At 42.9% G+C, this 20,187-nt stretch overlaps 1 protein-coding gene and 1 long non-coding RNA gene across 3 annotated transcripts in view; one reads left to right on the top strand and one right to left on the bottom strand.

Moving 5' to 3' along the window:
• The window catches only part of LOC129040301 (uncharacterized), a 39,112-nt gene extending 24,503 nt beyond the window's left edge, over positions 1-14,609 (bottom strand). The window contains exon 1 of the long non-coding RNA XR_008503590.1: positions 14,584-14,609. This is a non-coding gene — a long non-coding RNA (uncharacterized LOC129040301). The remainder of the gene's footprint in view (positions 1-14,583) is intronic.
• The window catches only part of ZNRF2 (zinc and ring finger 2), a 99,519-nt gene continuing 91,613 nt past the window's right edge, over positions 12,282-20,187 (top strand). For both annotated transcript variants that reach the window (XR_010126895.1, XM_063667422.1), the window contains exon 1: positions 12,282-14,348. Coding sequence is in view for 1 of the 2 variants with exons in the window: in XM_063667422.1 (XP_063523492.1) it covers positions 13,880-14,348 (469 nt within the window). In the remaining variant the exon portion in view is untranslated. The remainder of the gene's footprint in view (positions 14,349-20,187) is intronic.

The following is a 20,187-nucleotide window of genomic DNA, read 5'->3' as shown; positions in this document are numbered from 1 at the left end:
ACATCACTAGGAAGAAAGGGTGCCAGGCAATTTACTCTAGTAATCGTATGCCTGGTCACTACCCTTGCTCTCCTCCAGGTCTGTCTGACTTTGCTATCTCAGCTCTTTTTATGTTGCCAGAAAATCCATCAGATGGCTCTTCACTCCTTTCTCAAGATGTGGTCAGCAGACTATCAGCATCAACATCACCTGGAAGCACATTAGAAAGAATCTTGTGCCCCTACTCCAGGCCTAGGGAGGCAGTATCTGCATTTTCACAAGATCCCCAGGACCTGGTCTACATCAGTTACTTTCAATCTCATCTGCATATTAGACTCCCCTTGGGGAGCTTTAAAGAATCTGATGCTGGCTGGGCACGGTAGCTCATGCTTGTAATCCCAGCACTTTGGGAGGCCAAGGCCAGGGAATCACTTGAGACCAGCAGTTTGAGACCAGTCTGGGCAACATGGCAAAACCTTGTCTCTACTAAAAATACAAAAATTAGCTGGGCGTGGTGGCATACACCTGAAGCCCCAGCTACTCAGGAGGCTGAGGCAGGAGAATCACTTGAACCTGGGAGGCAGAGGTTGCAGCGAGTTGAGATTGTACCACTGCACCCCAGCCTGGGGTACAGAGTGAGACTCCTTCCCACTGCCCCCTGCCAAAAAAAAGAATCTGATGCCTGGACACCACTGACAGTGCTTCAGCTTTAATTGTCCAGGTACAGTTTGGGTATTGGGCTTTTTAAAAGCTTCCCAGGGGATTCTGATGTGAAGCCAGGTTGTGAACCACTCCCTTAAGCAAATACACTGTTGCTTGCCTCCTTCCTTCACTCATTCAAGTGCACCCTGGCACAATTTGCTGGGGAGATGGATGATTACAATATAGTATGATAAGTAGTATGTCAAACACTATCCCAAAGGCCAGGGGAGCCCAGAGGAAGGCCTGAGGCCAAGTCAGATTGCCTGGAGATACCAGATGGGACCTCAGGCTCAACGACAAAGAGGAGCTCTTGGATTTGTTGAAGGCTATGTTGAGCAGGGTGGGAGAAGGGAGAGTTCTATGCTCATTACCAAAGTGAAATTCATAGAATTTTAAGCTGTAATAGATTATACAGATTGTCGAATGAATCTAGTGGTTTTCAAACTTTTTTTTTCTTTTATTTTTGAGACGGAGTCTCATTCTGTCGCCCAGGCTGGAGTGCAGTGGCACCATCTCAGCTCACTGCAACCTGTCTCCTGGGTTCAAGAAATTCTCCTGTCTCAGCCTCCCGAGTAGCTGAGATTACAGGTGTGTACCACCATGCCTGGCTAATTTTTGTATTGTTAGTAGAGGTGGGGTTTCACCAGGTGGGCCAGGCTGGTCTTGAACTCCTGACCTCAGGTGATCTGCCTGCCTCGGCCTCCCAAAGTGCTGGGATTACAGGTGTGAGCCACCGTACACAGCCAACTTTTTTTAAAACTATAACCTACATTAGGAGAAATATTCTATGTCTCAGCTCAGAATATATATAAAGTTTCATAAAACAATGTTTAGCTTCACTAAATTCCATGCACTTTGATATTTTTATTTATTTATTTTGTATAGATGAGGCCTTACTATATTGGCCAGGTTAGTCTCCAACTTTTGGCCTTGAGCCATCTTCCCACCTCAGCCTCCCAAAGCACTGGAATTATAAGCATGAGCCATTGCATCCAGCCTACTTTGATATTTTCTAGTCTTTCAATACTATATGCCCTTTCATTAGAAAAAAAAAAAATACTGGTCATGTTTAGCTGGATTCGTTTTCCACTACACTAACGGGTCACAGTGGGCAGTTTGAAAGACCTGGATCTTATCCCTTCAATGTTTCCTTGAGGAAACGATGACCCAGAATAACTACATGGCATGGCCTGAAAGAGTAAAGAAAAGTGTGTCCAAATTCCAGTGTGAAGGACTGGTGTTAGAGACGAAAAAAACATGTATGGCATTGGTTGGTGGATACTTCGGAGGGACTTGCTTTCCGGAGAAATCCTACTCATTTTTCTGGGAAGTGAAGATACAGTTCTGTAGAGAGGGCAAGATGGTAAATTAATAAATGAGGTATCTGGGTCATTTCTAGGCCCACTGGATATATCAGTATTACTGAGTGAGAATTCTCAGTTTAGCTAGGGTTTGGGCCCTATTAGAACCACGTGGGGCCTTTGTCTAGCATATATATGACTTCCAGCCATTCTGATATGCACCCTCCCTCTTCAAGAGCCTAAGTTTCTGCTGATAACAAGCCTTGTTGAGGCTTGAGCTGATGGGGGTATATCCTATCTCTCCAGTATGTTGGGGCAGGCAGGGAAAACAAAGGTGAGAACTGCTGATCTCTTGAGCAACAGTTTCCAACATTTTAGATTTCACAGGTCAATAAAAATTCAAAAACAGCTTAGGAATCAATATCAGGGTGCCAATATTTCTTTGTCCCAAAAAAGGAAATCTACATTTAAAAAGGAAGAAACAAAAAACCAAATACTCCCCAAATCTATGGCCATCTACAACTATCATAGGGTAGGAAGGATCTAATCTTAGACTAAAGATAGTCTTGTGCATGAGATACATTTAACTTTTTATGGATAACAAAGCTACTGCACTGCCCTAATTTTTCTTATTTCACTATGAGCACTTTATTACAGACTGGTGCTGGTCTGTAGACCAGTGCCTGGAATTACTGCTCCAACAGATATAAACTTCTTCCTGAGGCTATTCATTCTTCCAATGTGGAAATTTGTATTCTTTATGTCTTGACTGACACGGAAGACAATTATTTTAAATCATAAAAATATCCATTAAGTCGTCTGGAAAATTATACACAAGCCATTAGCTAGTTTACATTAAATCTAAAAAAAAAGACAATTCTTATTATTTAGTTTCTCAAGCCATCACCATTTCAAACTTGGCCATAGATGGCTATCATTCTAGTATTGAGCACTGAAGGTAACAGGCACTTGCTTCCTTCTTTCCTCTACAAGATGACTGAGTTTACCAAAGTCCTAGAGAAGCTGGTCTCACTTTCCAAAACTCTCGTTCCTCTCAAGTTCATATGTGTCAAGCTAAGTAAATTTTCTGCATGGTGGGACTTATTTATTTATTTTTAATTGTTCATCCTGTTTGTGAGCTCCAGAAGAAACTTTTTTTTGCTGCTGAAATTCATGAGTTACTATCAAATAAACATATATGAACATTTAATTCAGTATAAAAATCCTGCTGTATTAAAATGAAATCCTAATTGTAGCTGTCATTCTCCTTATTAATATTGGTCTAGACAGTATTTTTCACTTTTTCACCCCATCATTAGTAGTTGGGGGGGAGTGGTGTTAAGAAACAGAGCAAGATTTATTATTAGTATGCCACCTGTTAAAAACTATACTGGAGAAACCAGCTACGTGTACCTCTAAACGTACTGAAATGCTACGTTTTACCAGAGAAATTCTAGGTCATTTCTAATGCCTCCCCAGAATGTCAATGAATCACTATTTCAATTGATTACAAACTCTAAAAAGTTAAAACTCATCATTTTCAAAACCTTTGAATTTGCTGTTTGTACAGGTCAGGTCTGGAGTGCCTTCCTGAAAGTTATTTATTTTCCCCTTTTTCGCTTGCTTCACAGAAGCAACTGAATTCTGTCAGTGTTTTTATCTCTCTCATATGTTTCTGAGAGTCAAAACTGCCTTAGGAGGTTTTTTGTTTTTGTCCTTTCTTTGCTAAGTCTGTATGTTTTTAATGCAGCACATTTTATTTTCTCGTCTGTATGATTTGCTTGAAGGTTTTGATATTTACATATTATAAAAGAAAATGTCCAAAGTGTATGAAAAACACATTCCTTGTAAAATCTGATTATTTCCTAATGTTCAGGTCTGTTTGTTTCGATGTGGAGGTTGTAGAAGGTTTTTGGCATTAGTATTCTAAAGAGTTTAGTATTTGTTCATGTGTACATTTTGCCTATGAGAACGATGTGAAAACGTATCTGCATCCAATCACTTGATCAGTCCTGCAAAAGCTTCTTCCATTCCTACTGTTACTTATGCTGTCCAGCCTTCATTATTTTTTTAATTGAGGTAAAATAGACGTAACACAAAATTTACCATTTTAACCAATTTTAAATGGTTTAGTGGCATCAAGTGCATTCATATTGTTGTGCAGCCCCCCTCATTCTTTTTCACCTGGGTTACTGCAACAACCTTAAAAATGCAGTCTTGCTTCTAACTGTGTCGCCATTAAGGAAGGAACTAGAAATCGTATCTCTGCTGACTTATTTTCATTGGTGTATAGAAGTAAAATGGAAAGACAGAAGAAGCATTCTTTATCATTTCTTCTGTACCTTAGACTTCTGAGTTGCTGGAAATGAAATGCAGACAATGTTCTCAGGGCATAAAAAGGACAAGTACCTGCTGTACTGGTTCCATCCCCTGCTGCAGATCATTCCTTGCTCAGGACATTTCAGCCCAAGCATTTGTTCTGAGAACATATAGAAAATAAAAAAATTCACTTGGCATTAAAAGGTCTGGCCACTGGAAGCACAAAGAAGCTTTTAGAAGTAAATTCTATAGCTTTAGAATGTGCTGAAATGATCATTTCGAAAATTAAGAGGCAAAACTCTTAGATGGCCAACTAAGTTTGTAAGTGAAACATAAAGAAGCCTGAACTGCTTTGGCCCCCACCAGGGCAGCTGAAATTGGCTGGTGTGCACTGAGTCTTCAAGCCCTCTTGGGGGGCAGTAGATGCATCAGAATTGAGGAGCCCACTGCTGCAAATAGCTTCGGTTGGAGCCTTTGGCAGTGCAGTTTTGTATCACTAGATGTCAGTGTGGACTTTCCCAACCTCCGCCTTCTTGCCTTTGCAGGAGGTGGACTAGACATCACTTGGGGGCCTTCCTCAAGTCCTGGCAAACATAAGGCTATTTTCAGAACTGTAATTTCACCAAATATTTTGTCCACCTACATATATTGACTTTTAAGAGTTCTAGAAAATACAAACAGAAACTTTGAACCAAAGGTTGTTCTTTTTAATGCTGTGCCCTTCCAATCTCAATGCTTACATTTGGAAGCCTGCTTACAAGGATGTTCCAAGGCCAGCAATGGAAAGTTCCATGCAGGGTCTTTTGACAGCAGCATGCTAGCCCAGATACCTGCAGGCCTAGCTTCAAGAAAGCATGGCTCCCTACACTACCAGGGCTCAGGAGTGAGGACAGGAAGTCAAGAAGAAGTATATGTGATTAATGCCGGATGTGGTGGCTCAGGCCTGTAATCCCAGCACTACAGGAGGCCGAGGCAGGTGGATCACCTGAGGTCAGGAGTTTGAGACCAGTGTGGCCCACTGGCGAAACCCGTTCTGTATTAAAAATACAAAAATTAGCCGGGCACGGTGGCACACACCTGTAATCCCAGCTACTCGGGAGGCTGAGGCAGGAGAATTGCTTAAACCCGGGAGGTGGAGGTTGCAGTGAGCTGAGATCGGGCCACTGCACTCCAGCCTGGGGGACAGATCAAGACTCTGTCTCAAAAAACAAGAAAGAAAAGAAAAAAAAGAAAAGTATATGTGATTAGCCACATAGGGATTTAGTGGCCATATTTATCAGATTTTTTTTCGAAGTAGTTTGTAACCAGCTGCCTTCTGAAACCTTAAAGAATAGTCATTGTATTAGTTTTCCCATTGCTGATGTAACAAATTACCATAAATTCAGTGGCTTAAAACAATACAAATTTATCTTACTGTTCTAGAGGTCAGAAGTCTGAAATGGGACTCAAGTTGACTCACCTAAAATCGAGGTGTCAGGAGGGCTGTGTTCTTCTTGGAGTCTCGGGGAGAATCCATCTCCTTGTCTTTTCCAGCTTCTAGAGGCCACCTACACCCCTTGGCTGGTGGCCCTCTTCAGGCTTCAAAACCAACAATAGCCTTGAGCATTTCTTTGAACTACTCTGACCCTGCCTCTCTCTTTTACTTTTAAGGAATCTTGTAAGCACCCTGGGACCACACAGACCACCCAGGTCTAGCTCCCTATCTCAAGATCCTGAATTTATTGACAAATGCAATGTCTTTCTTGCTCCGTAAGGTAACATATTCAGAGGTTCCAGGGATGAGGACATGGACATTTTTGGGTGGGCAGAGACAGCACTTTTCTGCCTACTACAGTCATTACTTTTAAAGTAATATATGTTGCAATTTTCCAGGTATGAATTTTTTAACAAACTAATTCAGTGTCACAAACAACTGTTTCTACTGGAGACTATGTTGGAAAATAACAAGGGCTACATTTCCCTCGCTCATGGAGTGATAACAATGAAAATTAATTTGCCACACCCAGCATTCATATTTGGTCACCTTCCAACTGAACTGAGCACTAACTCCACTCCTTTGTTGACCCCTATGCTCAGGGTGTCCATCCCCAGAACAGCACTGAGCAGGCACAGGGTGAACACATACAGAGAGACCTGGAGACATGATGCCCACACCAAGAAGCACTGAGCAAAGTGAAATCCAGTGCACTGAGGGACCAGACTAGGGTAACCTGTGCTTACCCCTGTGCAAATTCAACATACAGCTGGAGGCCTAAAGCCAACAGAACCTAACCCCAGGCCTTGCCATAACTACAAGGCTGGTTTTGTTCTGCTTACGTAAAGCTAATTCAGCTCCCTCTCCTCAAATGTGCTCTTTCCCCCATAGTCCTACTTAGTGCTAGGACCAGGGACTATCTGTCCCTGGTCATCTTGACTCTATCATCCTTGACTCTTCCTTCTTGGTAACATAGGACATCCAATTGGCCTCCAAGACCTGTGAAGGCTGCTCTCTCAAGAGTTTTAGAATCTGCCCTACCACCACTCTAATTCAGGTTCTCTTCACTTCTTGCCTGGATGACGACGTTAGCCTCTGGACTAGTCTTCCGCTTCACTGTGCGTTCCTCCCTCCCATGAATCCATTCTCCAAAATACCGCTGGAGTTGTCTTTCCATACTGTAAATGCGATCCTGCTACTTCCCTGTTTGGGAAAGTGGTTCCCTTTTGCTTTCTGGATGAATTCCAACTTCTTAGCTCAGCACACCAGGCTGGTTACATGCAGCTTTCCAGCCTATTCTCTCACCCTCTCACCTGTTACTCTTCATTCCAGCTATAATTAACTGCTTGAAGTTCTTCAGCTGCTCAAAGCTCTCCCTTGCTTCATGCTCCCTCAGCCTGGAATGCCTATGGGTGCTGAAGCCAGAAGTCTCTCAAGACTCAGCCCAGCATCCCTTCTCAGACTACATCTTTGTCCTTCACCAATCCCCATCCCTTCAGTCAGCTCCAGTATGCCTTTACCACATGATACTCTGACCATCTCTTCATTTCTATCTAAGTCCCTTGATTAGAAGCTATAAGGTTTTTGAAGCTATATGGTGTTTAGTTGGTTTAACTTTACATCCCCAGATGCTCAGCCACTCTGTTTAAAGAATGAAAATATCTCCAGTGAGGGTCCTAAGGTATTCCGATGTTTCCCTGCACCAGGTATGACCCAGCTCAGGGCTATGTTCCAAAACCTACCCAGTTTAGACTTGTATCCCTAGAGTTCAGCCAGAGCCCAGCTAACTTCTGGGAAACAGAAGGTGGGGTAAATTGACCAGGAGCTCTTGTTGCTCTATCTTCTCATGGTGGAAGAAAGGCAGTTCTGCAACTATGACCTTACCCTTTCCAACCTGGCCTAATTTGGGGGCGTAGATCATTCAATAGCAACTCAAAGGGAATTGGCCCCCTAACGCACAAACTTGCCCTGGCTGAACAGTGTAGAAGGCAGCCAACTTCACACACAAACTTAATGTGGTGATGACAGTCTGTTAAGTCGGTAGTAATTCTGGACATGCATTAATCACTGCTGCCTGCCCTTAGCGAGCCATAGCTGTTACTCAAAGTCTCTTGCATATAGATTGTCTTCGAGCTCTCTAGAAGCAGGCACTCTGGGGAGTTAAAAATAAAGCAGAAATAGAGTTCCTGTACTTGGAAGGCTTAAACAATCTAGTCCTAAAATGTAGGGCTTGCCTTTATGGGGGCTTTTGACTACCTTTGAGGGAGGAAGTGGTAAGGGAAAATGTCTTATAATACGTTTTAATCATTCATGTACAACAGTCATTCACGTACAGTATTCATGATTTAAGCAAGTGACAGGAGGTGGTTTGGAGGGTGCATCTGCACTGGAGGAGGGACCACATGCATTATGTAGCAGAGGGCTATTTTTTCTCCAAGCTAGTCTTCACTTCTGTAGGCTGGGAAAATCCCCTTGGTACCGACCCCATGATACATTTTTCCACTAAATTTTATGTCTTTTCAACAGTATGTCCCCAATAAAGATCTTGGATTCCTTTCAAAACACTATTGTATGGAATCTGAGAGGTTCCTTTATAATGGAGTGAAAGCATCATGGGTTGTGGTTGGTTGGTATTAAGGGTTTTTAAATAAGGGCTCTTAAAGATAAAAAAAAAAATGTTTGAAAGCCCAAGTGAATTAATTGAGAATAGAACACCATATAAATATTTAAGCTCTTAGTAATACTACATACCATTTTGGTAAGCAAAAATTATTTTTATTAGCAGGTGCTGACATTATATCTCAAGCTGTTTTTAGAAAGGAAAATGATTCCGGAATCTATGTTAAACATAGCCATAGGGCTCCAGTCATCGATTAATTAACATGAAATGCTTTTGTGACACATTTAAGCCTATTTAGGACCCAAAGACTCTTTAGTCAAAGTGTTAACTACCCTGTGGAATCAAAAGAAAAAAAAATGTTTAAGGGTTTAAATATTGGAGATTTCAAATAGGTAGTCTCTGATATCTTAATGATAATTTCCTTTCAAATTTCATCTATCTAGCTATCTATGAGTATATGTACATACACACACACACACACACACACACATCCATCCATCCCATGGTGGAAAGATATAGATGTGTCATGACATATCATACTATCATCATTATTATAGCAGTGATGTAAATACTTATTAGTAAACTACTACTAACGAATTATTACCAATACATCCTTATGCATCAATAATGTATTAAAATTTCAAAAAATGGTAAAATCAATTCCATTGAGTATTAGTATATACTTAATTGTACAATGTCACAACCTGCCAGAGGTGATATGGAAATTATTACAATCTGCTAGGGATAATAACATTGAGATTAAAGTTCGTTTCTCTATTAACACATTGGAAAGTACTCTCAAATAGAGAATGAATCTTTTGAGAATCATAACCACTCTGTGAGACTGGTATTACTATATGATCATCCATGTTTTACAGAAGAAACAGGTTTAGCCAGGTTAAGTGGCTTGCCCTAAATCCCACAACCAGTGTTAGACAAAGCCAGGGCCTAACCCCAGCTTGAGCTCAACCACTTCATGGCATGTACTTTTAATCCTGTCATGATTGGCTCTTGTCTTTTGCTTCTCATTAAAAAACTAATACAAGTACAGGGGAGGGAGGATAAAAATTTGTTAAAGACATTACATAAACTTTTGATGTTTTCTGAACAATCACCCAACAATGTGACTCCTAAATACTACAAACTAAGATTTTGAATTTAAGATGTAAGTTTCTAATCACCACTAAGATCTTGGACGTGTATGTAGGATGTATTAACACATATGTAGGATGTATTAAGATTCATTTTAATGTTTAGATGGTCCATTTGTTTCTTTAAAAAGCAAAATAATAGAAAATAGGCCTATTTAAAAATAGGTAATTATACATATAGTCCTATTTTGGTAGAGATGAGGTAGTGTATGAACACTTACTTGAATAAAAAAAGCAAAGCCATAACCATCCCTTAAATCCTATAACAAGGGGAAAAGTGGGATGGCAAAACCTTAGCAAAATGTGTAGGGCTACTGCTGGCTGCAGAACAGCCCTGTAGAGAGGCTGTGGTCCCTGACCGAGAGGACTAATGGGTGTCACTATGCAAATTTGCTGTCCCACACATCAAAGGTCTGATCCAGCAGAGTTTTAAAAGAGAAACCAAGAGAGGAAAGAGGAATGCAAAGGAGAGTAAGGGAACACAAAGGGAAGAGGCTTGACCCAACTAAACTTCAAACTAGACAACAACAAACTGATTGGTCAGGCATTTTTATTGAAAGCCCAGAAGTAGCTTACCTGTTCCAGTGTGGGTTTGTGGCCAATGATTTTGTCAATGTGAAGTGCTTTAACAGTACATTCAGACTAATTTTGCACCCCCAAAGCCTTTGGTCAAAATATCATTGAACTGCATCAGGAGGAATATAGTGTATTTTGAAACCTTCAAATTTGAAAAATTTTAAAGAGCTGGGGCTCTCGTCTCTTGATAAGTCGTGAAGGCATTAAAACAACAGTTCTGATTGTAGAGGAAAGCGTCATTTAGACCAGTGCTTCTCCAAACAAGAGTCCGAAGTCTGATGGCAGCAACATCACTGGGCAGCTTGTTAGGATGCAAATTCTCCAGGCCCAACCCTGAGCTATGGAATGAGAATCATTGAGGGTGGGGGCCCAACAGCCTGTTTTAACAAGGTTTTCCTGTAATCCTTGTGTGTGCTAAAGTTTGCAAAGCACTGATTTAGACTACTGTTTATCAAAGTGCAGATTACAACCCCATAGGGGGGTGTAAAATCAATCCAATAAGCAGTGACCAGCATTTTACAAAAGTGAAGTCAAATAGAAAGCAGAGTGCATTTCAGGTGGCATGGGTATTATTTCAAAAACCCGTTGCAGTTCTACGTATGTGTATACCTGTGTGTACTCATTTGGATGAAGCAGCACTTTTAATTTTTGAAGAACTGGTAGGTATAATAAAGAAGTGATGGCCAGGCACCGTGGCTCACGCCTGTAATCCCAGCACTTTGGGAAGCCAAGGCAGGTGGATCACAAGTTCTGGAGTTAGAGACCATCTTGGCCAACATGGTGAAACCCTGTCTCTACTAAAAGTACAAAAAAAAGAGCCAGGCATGGTGGCACGTGCCTGTATCCCAGCTACTCTGGAGGCTGAGGCAGGAGAATTGCTTGAACCTGGGAGGCGGAGGTTGCAGTGAGCCCAGATCGCGCCACTGCACTCCAGCCTAGCGACAGAGCGAGACTCCGTCTCAAAATAAATAAATAAATAAATAAATAAATAAATAAATAAATAAGCGACACATTTTCAACGAAGTCAGAACTGTTTGGTTGACAATAACACACATCGACAGCTTCATGCTGGTGACTGGAGAGAGATGAGAGGGGTGAGGAGAGAGGAAAGAGGGCCAAGGAAAGAACATGGAAGGCCAGCATTTTATCTCCAGAATCTTCGTGGGGAAAGAAACAAAAAGGCTCACCAGAGAGGAGGTGGAAGGGGCACCCACCACAAGCAAAATGTCAAGGAGAATAAGAACATGATAAGTTAATGAGTGACATTCAAGAAAGAATCGTTTTAGTACAGCTGGTGAGGATATGTGTATTCACTCACTCATTCATTCATTCATTCACAAAACATTTATTGTACCATGGCAAGACCAGACACTGGGTTAAACACTGGAGGTACAGACATGAAGTTTATCATGGAGCCAATTGTGTAGTGACAAGCAAGATATCTAATAATAATAATAACATGATCAGAGCTATGAAGGAGGTATTGTACAGCACTGAGTGGGAACACTGAAGTCAGTCTGTGATGCTGGGATGGGGGAGGAGGTGGCAGGAAACATCTACAAGGAGAGGGCACTTAACCAAAATGATGACCATATCTTAACATGATACTGCATATAAAGCACTGAGTACCTTTGTTTTTCCATTTATATATGTGTGTTTGTGTACATAGATACACAATGCATGTCTTTATATGTATACATATATTCTCCATTTGTTTAAAAACTTGATTCCCATACCCTAAGAGTGATGAAAATCATTACATAAATGACTTATTGCAAATAGTGAAAAAAATGACAAAGTATTTATTTCTGTAGTTTTATAAAACACCACTTGCTATTATTTTCAAGTAGAGACTAGACATTTTCAAAATGGGAGTCTCAGAGCAGGCTGTTCCCTGGGTATCCAGACCCTGCTCTGCCGTGAGGAGCCCACACCAACTCCGAGGAAGGCACTGAGGAGAATTTTATTACATTTTAGAGAAGTTATAGGATTTTAAAGAGGCAGGTGCCCTAGGATTTAACACAAACAGTTCAGGTAAGAAACCCAAGGGCCTGGTGCGGTAGCTCACGCCAGTAATCCCAGCACTTTGGGAGGCCGAGGCAGGTGGATCACTTGAGGACAGGAGTTCAAGACCACCCTGGCCAACATGGTGAAAGACCGTCTCTACTAAAAATACAAAAATTAGCCAGGCGTGGTGGCACGTGCCTGTAATCCCAGCTACTCTGGAGGATGAGGCAGGAGAATCGCTTGAACCCGGAAGGCGGGGGTTGCAGTGAGCCGAGATCGTACCATTGCACTCCAGCCTGGGTGACTGAGCGAGACTCCGTCTCAAAAACAAAACCAAAAATAAACCTGAAGTCCAAAAACGTAAAATAATCTGCTCACTACAGATAATTTAGTTTGGTGTTGGGCCTAGATCCTAGGTTTTGTGAGTCAGGTGCAGCGTTCCTGGCACCACAGTATTTGCCCTGCCACGGAGGGTCAAGCTGGATTATCCCGAGTTCTTCCAACTCCACGCTTCCTCCCAGGTTGGTGTTTCATGAGTAAGTCTAATTGAGATCAAGCTGGCTTTTGAGCTTCTGTTTTTTTAAAATCAGTGTGTAACACCAACACCCACCGAAACCAAATTGCTCTGGGCAGAGGACACAGCCATTCACGCCCCCCGCCAGGAAAAGCTGCAGCTGACACAGGCTCCTACAGCGTCAGAGGGCCACGTGCGGGAGGAGGGGCCGCCTTCTGGTTGGCGCCCGGTGTCCGTTCCTCCTATCGGCGTAGGCCCCGCAAGGAAGACAAGGGCGCGCCCTGGCTGGGAGGGCGGGGCCAGAGACCTGTCCATCACCGAGTCCATGGGTGGCAGCACCTACCACACCGCAGTACCTTGGCGAGGCGGAGCAGGGGCGGGCAGGTCGCGGATGGGGGAGGCGGAGCAAGGCCGGCGGGAGCCAATCGGCCTGGCGGTGCGAGGAGGCGGGGGCGGGGTCACCGCGCGCGACCCAAACACACGGGCCGGGCGCACCCTGCCGCCGCGCGGCTCCGCGGCCTTCCGGCGCGAGGGCCAGGGAACCTCCTCCCCTCTTGGGCACCCCCCGCCTTCGCGGCCCAGATCCTCCCGCCAGCGCGGCCCCTCCTTCGCAGGGGGAGCGAGGCGACGGTTGCCGGGAAGCGCGCGCCACCTCTCCCTCCCATTCTTCGTTCTCCCCTCGCGCGCCACCCGTTTTTCCTCTTTCTCCGTTAATAACAGCTGGGTGGCTGGGGGAGGAGGGAAGGTGGCCCCGGCGGAGTCTGGGCGGGCGCCTCCCACTCAGCCGCCAGCCGCCGTGGGAGCCGGAGGATGGCGGCGGTAGCAGCGGCCGCCCGAGAGGAGGCGGTGCCGATATCGGGGGCGCCGAGCGCGGCGGCAGAGAGCGGTAGCGGCCCGTCGTGGCGCACTAGAACCGAAACCAGCGGCAGCCGCACGGCCACTTGAGCCGCCCCTTCCTGCTGGAGCCAGCGAGGGGTGCTTGCAGCCGGGACCCCTTCCTCACCGCGTCTCCTCGTCTCTCGCGCCCGCGTCAGGCCGCCAGCCTCGCCCACCGCCCCAAAAAGAGCGCGCCGGGCGCCGACTGCACCTCTGGACGCCGGGCGGCGGCCCTGGACGTGCGGGGGCCTCTCTGGGCCGGCCGCGGCGCCTCGGCCCTGCCCTCTAGCTCCTGCGCTCGCTCCCGCCCTCCCGGCTCTCGGGGCGCAGCGCGCGGGCCCGGCCCGGGGCAGGGCGGACATGGGCGCCAAGCAGAGCGGCCCGGCCGCCGCTAACGGCCGCACGCGCGCGTACTCGGGCTCGGATCTACCTTCCAGTAGCAGCGGAGGGGCCAATGGGACCGCGGGCGGTGGCGGGGGCGCTCGGGCCGCCGCCGCGGGGAGGTTCCCGGCTCAGGTGCCCAGCGCGCAGCAGCCCAGCGCCTCAGGCGGCGCCGCGGCGGCCGCGGCGGCCCCGGCAGCACCGGCAGCCCCTCGCAGCCGCTCCCTCGGCGGGGCCGTGGGGAGCGTGGCGTCGGGGGCCCGCGCAGCGCAGTCCTCCTTCAGCATCCCGAACAGCAGCAGCGGCCCGTACGGCTCGCAGGACTCGGTGCACAGCAGCCCTGAGGACGGCGGCGGCGGCCGGGACCGGCCGGTGGGCGGGAGTCCCGGCGGGCCGCGCCTGGTGATCGGCTCCTTACCAGCTCACCTCTCGCCGCACATGTTTGGAGGTACGGACCCCTCTCCGCGCACCCGCGCTCGGTCCTCCCGCGGCTGCACGTGGGCCGTGGCCGCCGGCTATTTTTACCCTTCTCCTTTTCTCCTTCTGCCGGGGCGCCGGGGGCTGCCTCCCGGACCAGCCCGCGTCGGTCTCCATCCTGGGAAGAAACCCGGCGCTTAACACCGGCGGTGCTGCTGCCGCGTAGACGCGTGATTTTGTTTTTAAACACCGTGAGCCACCCTCACCTCAGCGGATGCCCAGTAGAGAAAGTCTGTTTTCCAGTGAGATGACTGGAGCAAATGTTGTTTTACAACAAACCGACGAAACAGCCCTTGTGGTTGTGGTTTTTAGTACCAGGAAGTCAGGAGGAGACCCGTTGCTAAATGTAGTTCTATCTGGGGACTGGAGTGGGGAACAATTTTTAAAAGCCAAAAGTCAAAGCGTCTCAAAGAACACTGAGTTACCATCTTTGGACCGACTTTTAATATAAAGCTGTAATCCTGAAATCTGTGTCAGTAGTCCCACTTACTATGTCGCTTTAATTGGATGAATGCGTTAATGAAAAGTTTGTTTTTAAACGTCAGTAAACTACTTAAGATCACAGTTAATGTGAGTCCTGCTTAATTTGGAAAGCATTTAAAAAATGGAAAAGTTTCTTAAGGAAGTAAAAATTTTGCACATCTGCCTACAAGGTACAGTAATTGGCTAGGTTCTTTTGAAGAGCAGTGTTGACTAGAGTTAAGGAAAAGTCAGTTGTGAAAAATGGACATTTTTAATAGCAAAGTGATGTGCTTTACTATAGAAACAGGAGGAACTGTGCGTTGTCCTGGGGAAAATGAATTCTACTGCTTCAGTTATGTTTTATGCTGATCTACTTTATTGCAAAACGCTAATAGTAAATGAATCAAGACCACCTCCCCTCCCCGCTTTATGAAAATAAATAGAAGTATAGAAGATAGGCATTCCTATTTCATCGCATTAGAAATATATCTGGTATTAGAAATATTAGCAACTGAGCACAGATGAGCAGCGAAAACACCATCCCCTACATTTTTCTGCCTCTTTTACTTATATATTTGTAAACGTAGGAACTTTGGAGACTTAGTAAAGTGGAATACGTAGTAATTTATCTGTTCTGATGTTCTGTACGATCAGCACACACGCCAGCATAAATTAAAAATACGAATGTCATGTTTCTTTTTTCCCATCTTTTTAGTAACGCTTTGCACATTCAATATGGAACGACGCTTGACTTTTAATTAGCTACCTTGTTTTAAAGTAATTTTTGCTTCTTAAAAATATTCATCCGTCTTAAAACTGGGCCATTTTAAAAAGTCATTTGCTTTTGAGTAAAAGAACTCTACTGGTGTCCTTAAAGTGATTTAATCACAACTAATCTAACAGTTGAAGTTGCTGTAGTCCACACTGAAGAATATAAAAGGCAGTTTCTGAGAACTGGTGATTAGTGCGAGAATGAAGGGCAAACTGGTTTTTAATATTTATCTTTATCTTTTTAAAGTGAAAATTTGCATTTAGTAATTATCAGAAAATGAATATTTAAGTTTGCTAAAGAAGGGTGAATAGGAAAAGCCTTGTCAAGTTAATAGTTAATATTTATTTGATATGCTGATTTTTAAAAATTCATTTTCTAAGAGCTGATCATTCCCTTTGAGAAACATATTTCTATGGGTTTGTTTTGTTAAGTAAATGCATTCCATTCAGAGCAAGGGACAGTTGAGCCCCATGCTATTCCCTAGTAAGTAAAAATACCTAGTTGCTTAAAGTTGGAGATAAAGCATTTATCTTTTTTCTTATCTAAGTTCTAGATTTGTGCACTCACTATAGTTCTCTTAGTGCTGTTGGGGTTGGGTGACTGGGGCCTAGTAGTACAGTGACACTTTCTGAGGAACTTATACCAGCCTTACTCAACCAGGTTTCTGGAGAGAATTGTGCTATAGTGTGCAATGAATTTTAACTTTTAGCTCCAGTGCATTTAGGACAGCTTTAGTTATGTATCATTCCTGGAACTATTGAGAAAGCAGTCACTGAAATAATTTCCTATGTTTGGTGATTCAGATGAGGAACCTTAGTTGAGAATTGCTGGAAACGGATCAGAGAAATTACCTGTTCTTATTATATGACAGGATCAGATGAAAGTGCCACATCCTGAAATCTCTGTTGAGGCAGGGAGATGGAATACACTTATGTAAAACCCCATCCTAGTGGCATTGCCTTACTGAGATTTTTATCTATATTTTAGTGGACGGGTTATTAGGAAAACAATAGAAGCATGTTTCTCATCATCTTGAGATTTAGGGAGCTAGATGAAGAATCTTATAATTAAAAAAGTTAGACTTGACTGTACTTCACATTTACTTAACTTTTTAGTATCTATTATAACATTATTGTGTTTATTCAGTTACAAATTGTATAAATGGTTATATACAAATAACTGCATCTGAAAATTGATAAAAGGATTATTTCAGAATTAGTGGAAAGTTCGTATTGTTTTTTGTAAAATTGTTGTTTTAATTGTTGTTTATATTATTAACATCTCCTAATAAGAAAATATGGTACTAGTAAGATTCAAAATTATTCTCTTGTGAGCTCTCATGTAATTTATAGAAAATGAAAAACAGTCCCCCGCCTTTTATTTTTAACACTTAAGAGTCTAGCAAGTGGAATTGTTAGTAGTTCCCTCATAATGAATTGCCACATTGAACGAGGAAGTTTTCTGTGTTGGTTTTATGTTTTGCTGTCTTTTGGACATCTATTTTGGCTATATACACTCCTATTCTCTCTAGAGAACTGGAAGAGAAATGCCTAATCCAGATATTTCAGTGTGTAGAAATTTCTTAAACTTGAGTTGCCGGACATCAGAATGTGATTATATTTATGTAGGAGTTTTTAGGTGAAGTAAATCTTGTCCTTGTTATTCTTTTCAGACTGGGGAGTGTTAAAGTGAACAGATGCTTTCTTGACTACTGCTAGTATTGTCCATCACCTTTGTTTTAAAACAGGTCTTAAGGGTATTTCCTAATATTTAAAAATCTTGATGGTATCTTAGGGTTTGTTTGGCTTTAATTTGTGTCTACTTTTTTTTCCACTGTTAAGTAGCTTTTGTTCATAAGAGCATAATATGAGTGGTAAAATAGCCTTTAATGATGCAGCAAGGACGGGGTAGATGAATTGGGCTATAGAAATATACCAATACATGGAGATTATTTCCAGAGAAATCGTGTGGACTTCTATAATGTATCCTTGAGTCCGGAAGTGAAAATGTAAAATGACTTAATCTAAGACAACCAGTGGTGCTGGGTTGTTTTTGGCCTCCTGATTTTCTTGAGCTTTTTTGGGTGTGGCTTGCTCATGAGTATTTCAGTAGTCTGATTGTAATTCAGGTGCCTTGCTACTTGTGAAACATGTTTTCTTATATTGAAGGAGTGTGGGTTATCTCTTAAAACTGAATATGTTGAATAAGACCTGTATTTCTCGGAAGATTTCTCTTAATTTTTAAGGCAGATGTGAAGTTTTATGGTGTTAGGTTATTTTCATCAATTAACCATTATGGAATCGGTCTCAGTTATCACTTCTTACCAATATCAAGTGCCAAAATGTTTGAATTTGGGATACTGTAATTAATCTACTTCCTATTCCTGAATGTTATTTTGTGCCATTGAAGGCTTTTATGGGGAGTGGCAGAAAAGGAATGTTTGCCTCTTTCTAAGAAAAATGAGCCTTCTAACCACAACCCTGCCACTCCTGAAGTAATAAGAATTTTGGTGGTTATTGTTTCTCACTTGTAATTTCATACCTTCGTGTTATATGTTTTGCTGTGTGTAAGCGTGGCCTGTGTCATGGAAGTTTCTGCTTTGGGAATTTTTTGGAACTATTGTTGACTGCAAGGTGGGGAGGATTGGTGAGTTGCACAGGGCATCACCTGATCTGAGAGCAGCGGGACCTAAGAACTTGGTATTTTGATGCTTTGCTGGCTGGTGCAGTGCCTGAGGGAGTAAGAGCCCTGTTGTTGTAAGACAGTGTCTTACTCCCTCAGGCACATCTTCAGGCACATCTTACTCTCCTCCAATTTGATTGCTTTGCCTGGCGACCAGTAATTAAGTTCTTCTGATTACCAAATATCATTAATTAGATATCAACTTTTAAACTATTTATTATTATTTGGGTTTGTAAGGAGAATTGCCCTAATATTAGACTGATTACATGTAGTAAGTATTATGTACAATTGGATATATTGGCAAATGTGTTAAGAGAGAGTGTAGGAACTGCTTTATATAGCAAATTACTTCCTAAGTTTTACCTTATGTGACTATTCTTAAGAACTGTTATTTGAAATGTTAGTCTGTGTTTTAATTTTGCATGTACATGACATTTATTTGTTAAGAAATTGGACAAAACATAGGCCTTTTTGTGAAAAAAGGGTTCAGAAATACCTTAGGTTCTGATTTTATTCGTTTTCTAAGCTGCTTATTCACAAATGACTACAAATTTAGCGGTTCTAAGCAACACATTTATTGCCTCGCAATTTCTGTGGGTCAAGAGGCTGGGCACAACTTAGCTGTGTCCTCTGTAAGACTGCAGTTAAAGTGTAGGTCAGGGCGGGGTTGTTATCTAGAGACTCATCTGGGGAAAGGTCCGCCCCTAGATGTCCTTGGGTTATTGGTTGAATTTATTTCCTTGTGTCTATTAGGTTCAGAGCAGCTTGCTTCTTCAAAGTCAGCAAAAGAAGAGAGTCTATCAAAGGTGAACTGGTGCTATGTTCTTACGTAATCGTGTACATGTAATCACATACAACCCATTGCCTTTGCTGTATTTCATTGATGAGAAGCAAGTCATAGGTCCAGTTCACGTTGCAGGGGAAGGGAATTATACAAAGGTTTAAATACCAGGAAGTGTAGGAATCAAGAATAATCACATCAGTTCTTTCCGCCACATGGATTATAGATTGGCAGCTGAACATGTAACTTTTTTTTTCAACTCATTTTAATTTACTTTTAAAAAGTTGTACTAATGCATATGGTAAGTATAGTATTAATTAACATGAACTTAGCCCCTTTTAGGGACTGGACATTGTAGATACTGAGGGTACAAATGTGGAGCTTCTTTATGCACTGCTCAACTCTCCATTGAATTTGAGAGATGGATATATGTGATTATTATACAGTGCAACAAATTCTGTAATAGAACTGTTAACAAAATGCTTAGTGAAGTATCTTTGTCTAGGCTGGTCAAAAAATGCTTCACAGAGGAGGGTATGTTTGAACTGTAGTTTGAAGGATTTAGAAGTTTTATGGAGAGAGGGCACTATAGACTAAAGAAAAATCCACAAAAGTGTGGGTTTTGATAGGGCATACTGAAAAGTTAAATATGTCTGGATTGTAGGTTGCATAGAGGAATGATGAGAACCTGAAGCTAGAAAAATAGAAAGTGGAGCTGGTTGAAAGATTTTATAGTGCTGTAGGTTTGTTTTATCTAATGAAGTTTGAAAGCAGGGGGAGTATCATGATTAGGTCATTGGGCACAATTAACACTCGTAGTTTATGTGGATGGTGACCTTCTCTAGTGGTGCAGACTTCAGGCTGTATGCAGCATCCCTGATCAGGATTCAGTTCTCAAGGAGGAGAGTGTGATAGCAGGAGAATAAGTTAGGATTCTTTTAAAATATAACTGATAGAAGATGCCTATGTTGAAAACATGGCATTGGTGAGGGAAAAGAAAAGTTAGATTTGATTGAGATTTCTGAGGTAGAACTGATAGAATTGAGAACCTGGGTATATAGTGATGTCTTTAACCAGTATTAAAGATGAAAAGAGCAAGTTTTAGGAAATGAT

This window comes from Pongo pygmaeus, chromosome 6 (assembly GCF_028885625.2).
Source record: "Pongo pygmaeus isolate AG05252 chromosome 6, NHGRI_mPonPyg2-v2.0_pri, whole genome shotgun sequence".
NCBI classification, from domain to species: domain Eukaryota; kingdom Metazoa; phylum Chordata; class Mammalia; order Primates; family Hominidae; genus Pongo; species Pongo pygmaeus.
The sequence above is the reverse complement of the archived record's forward strand: the minus strand, read 5'-3'. Positions and strand labels throughout refer to the sequence as shown.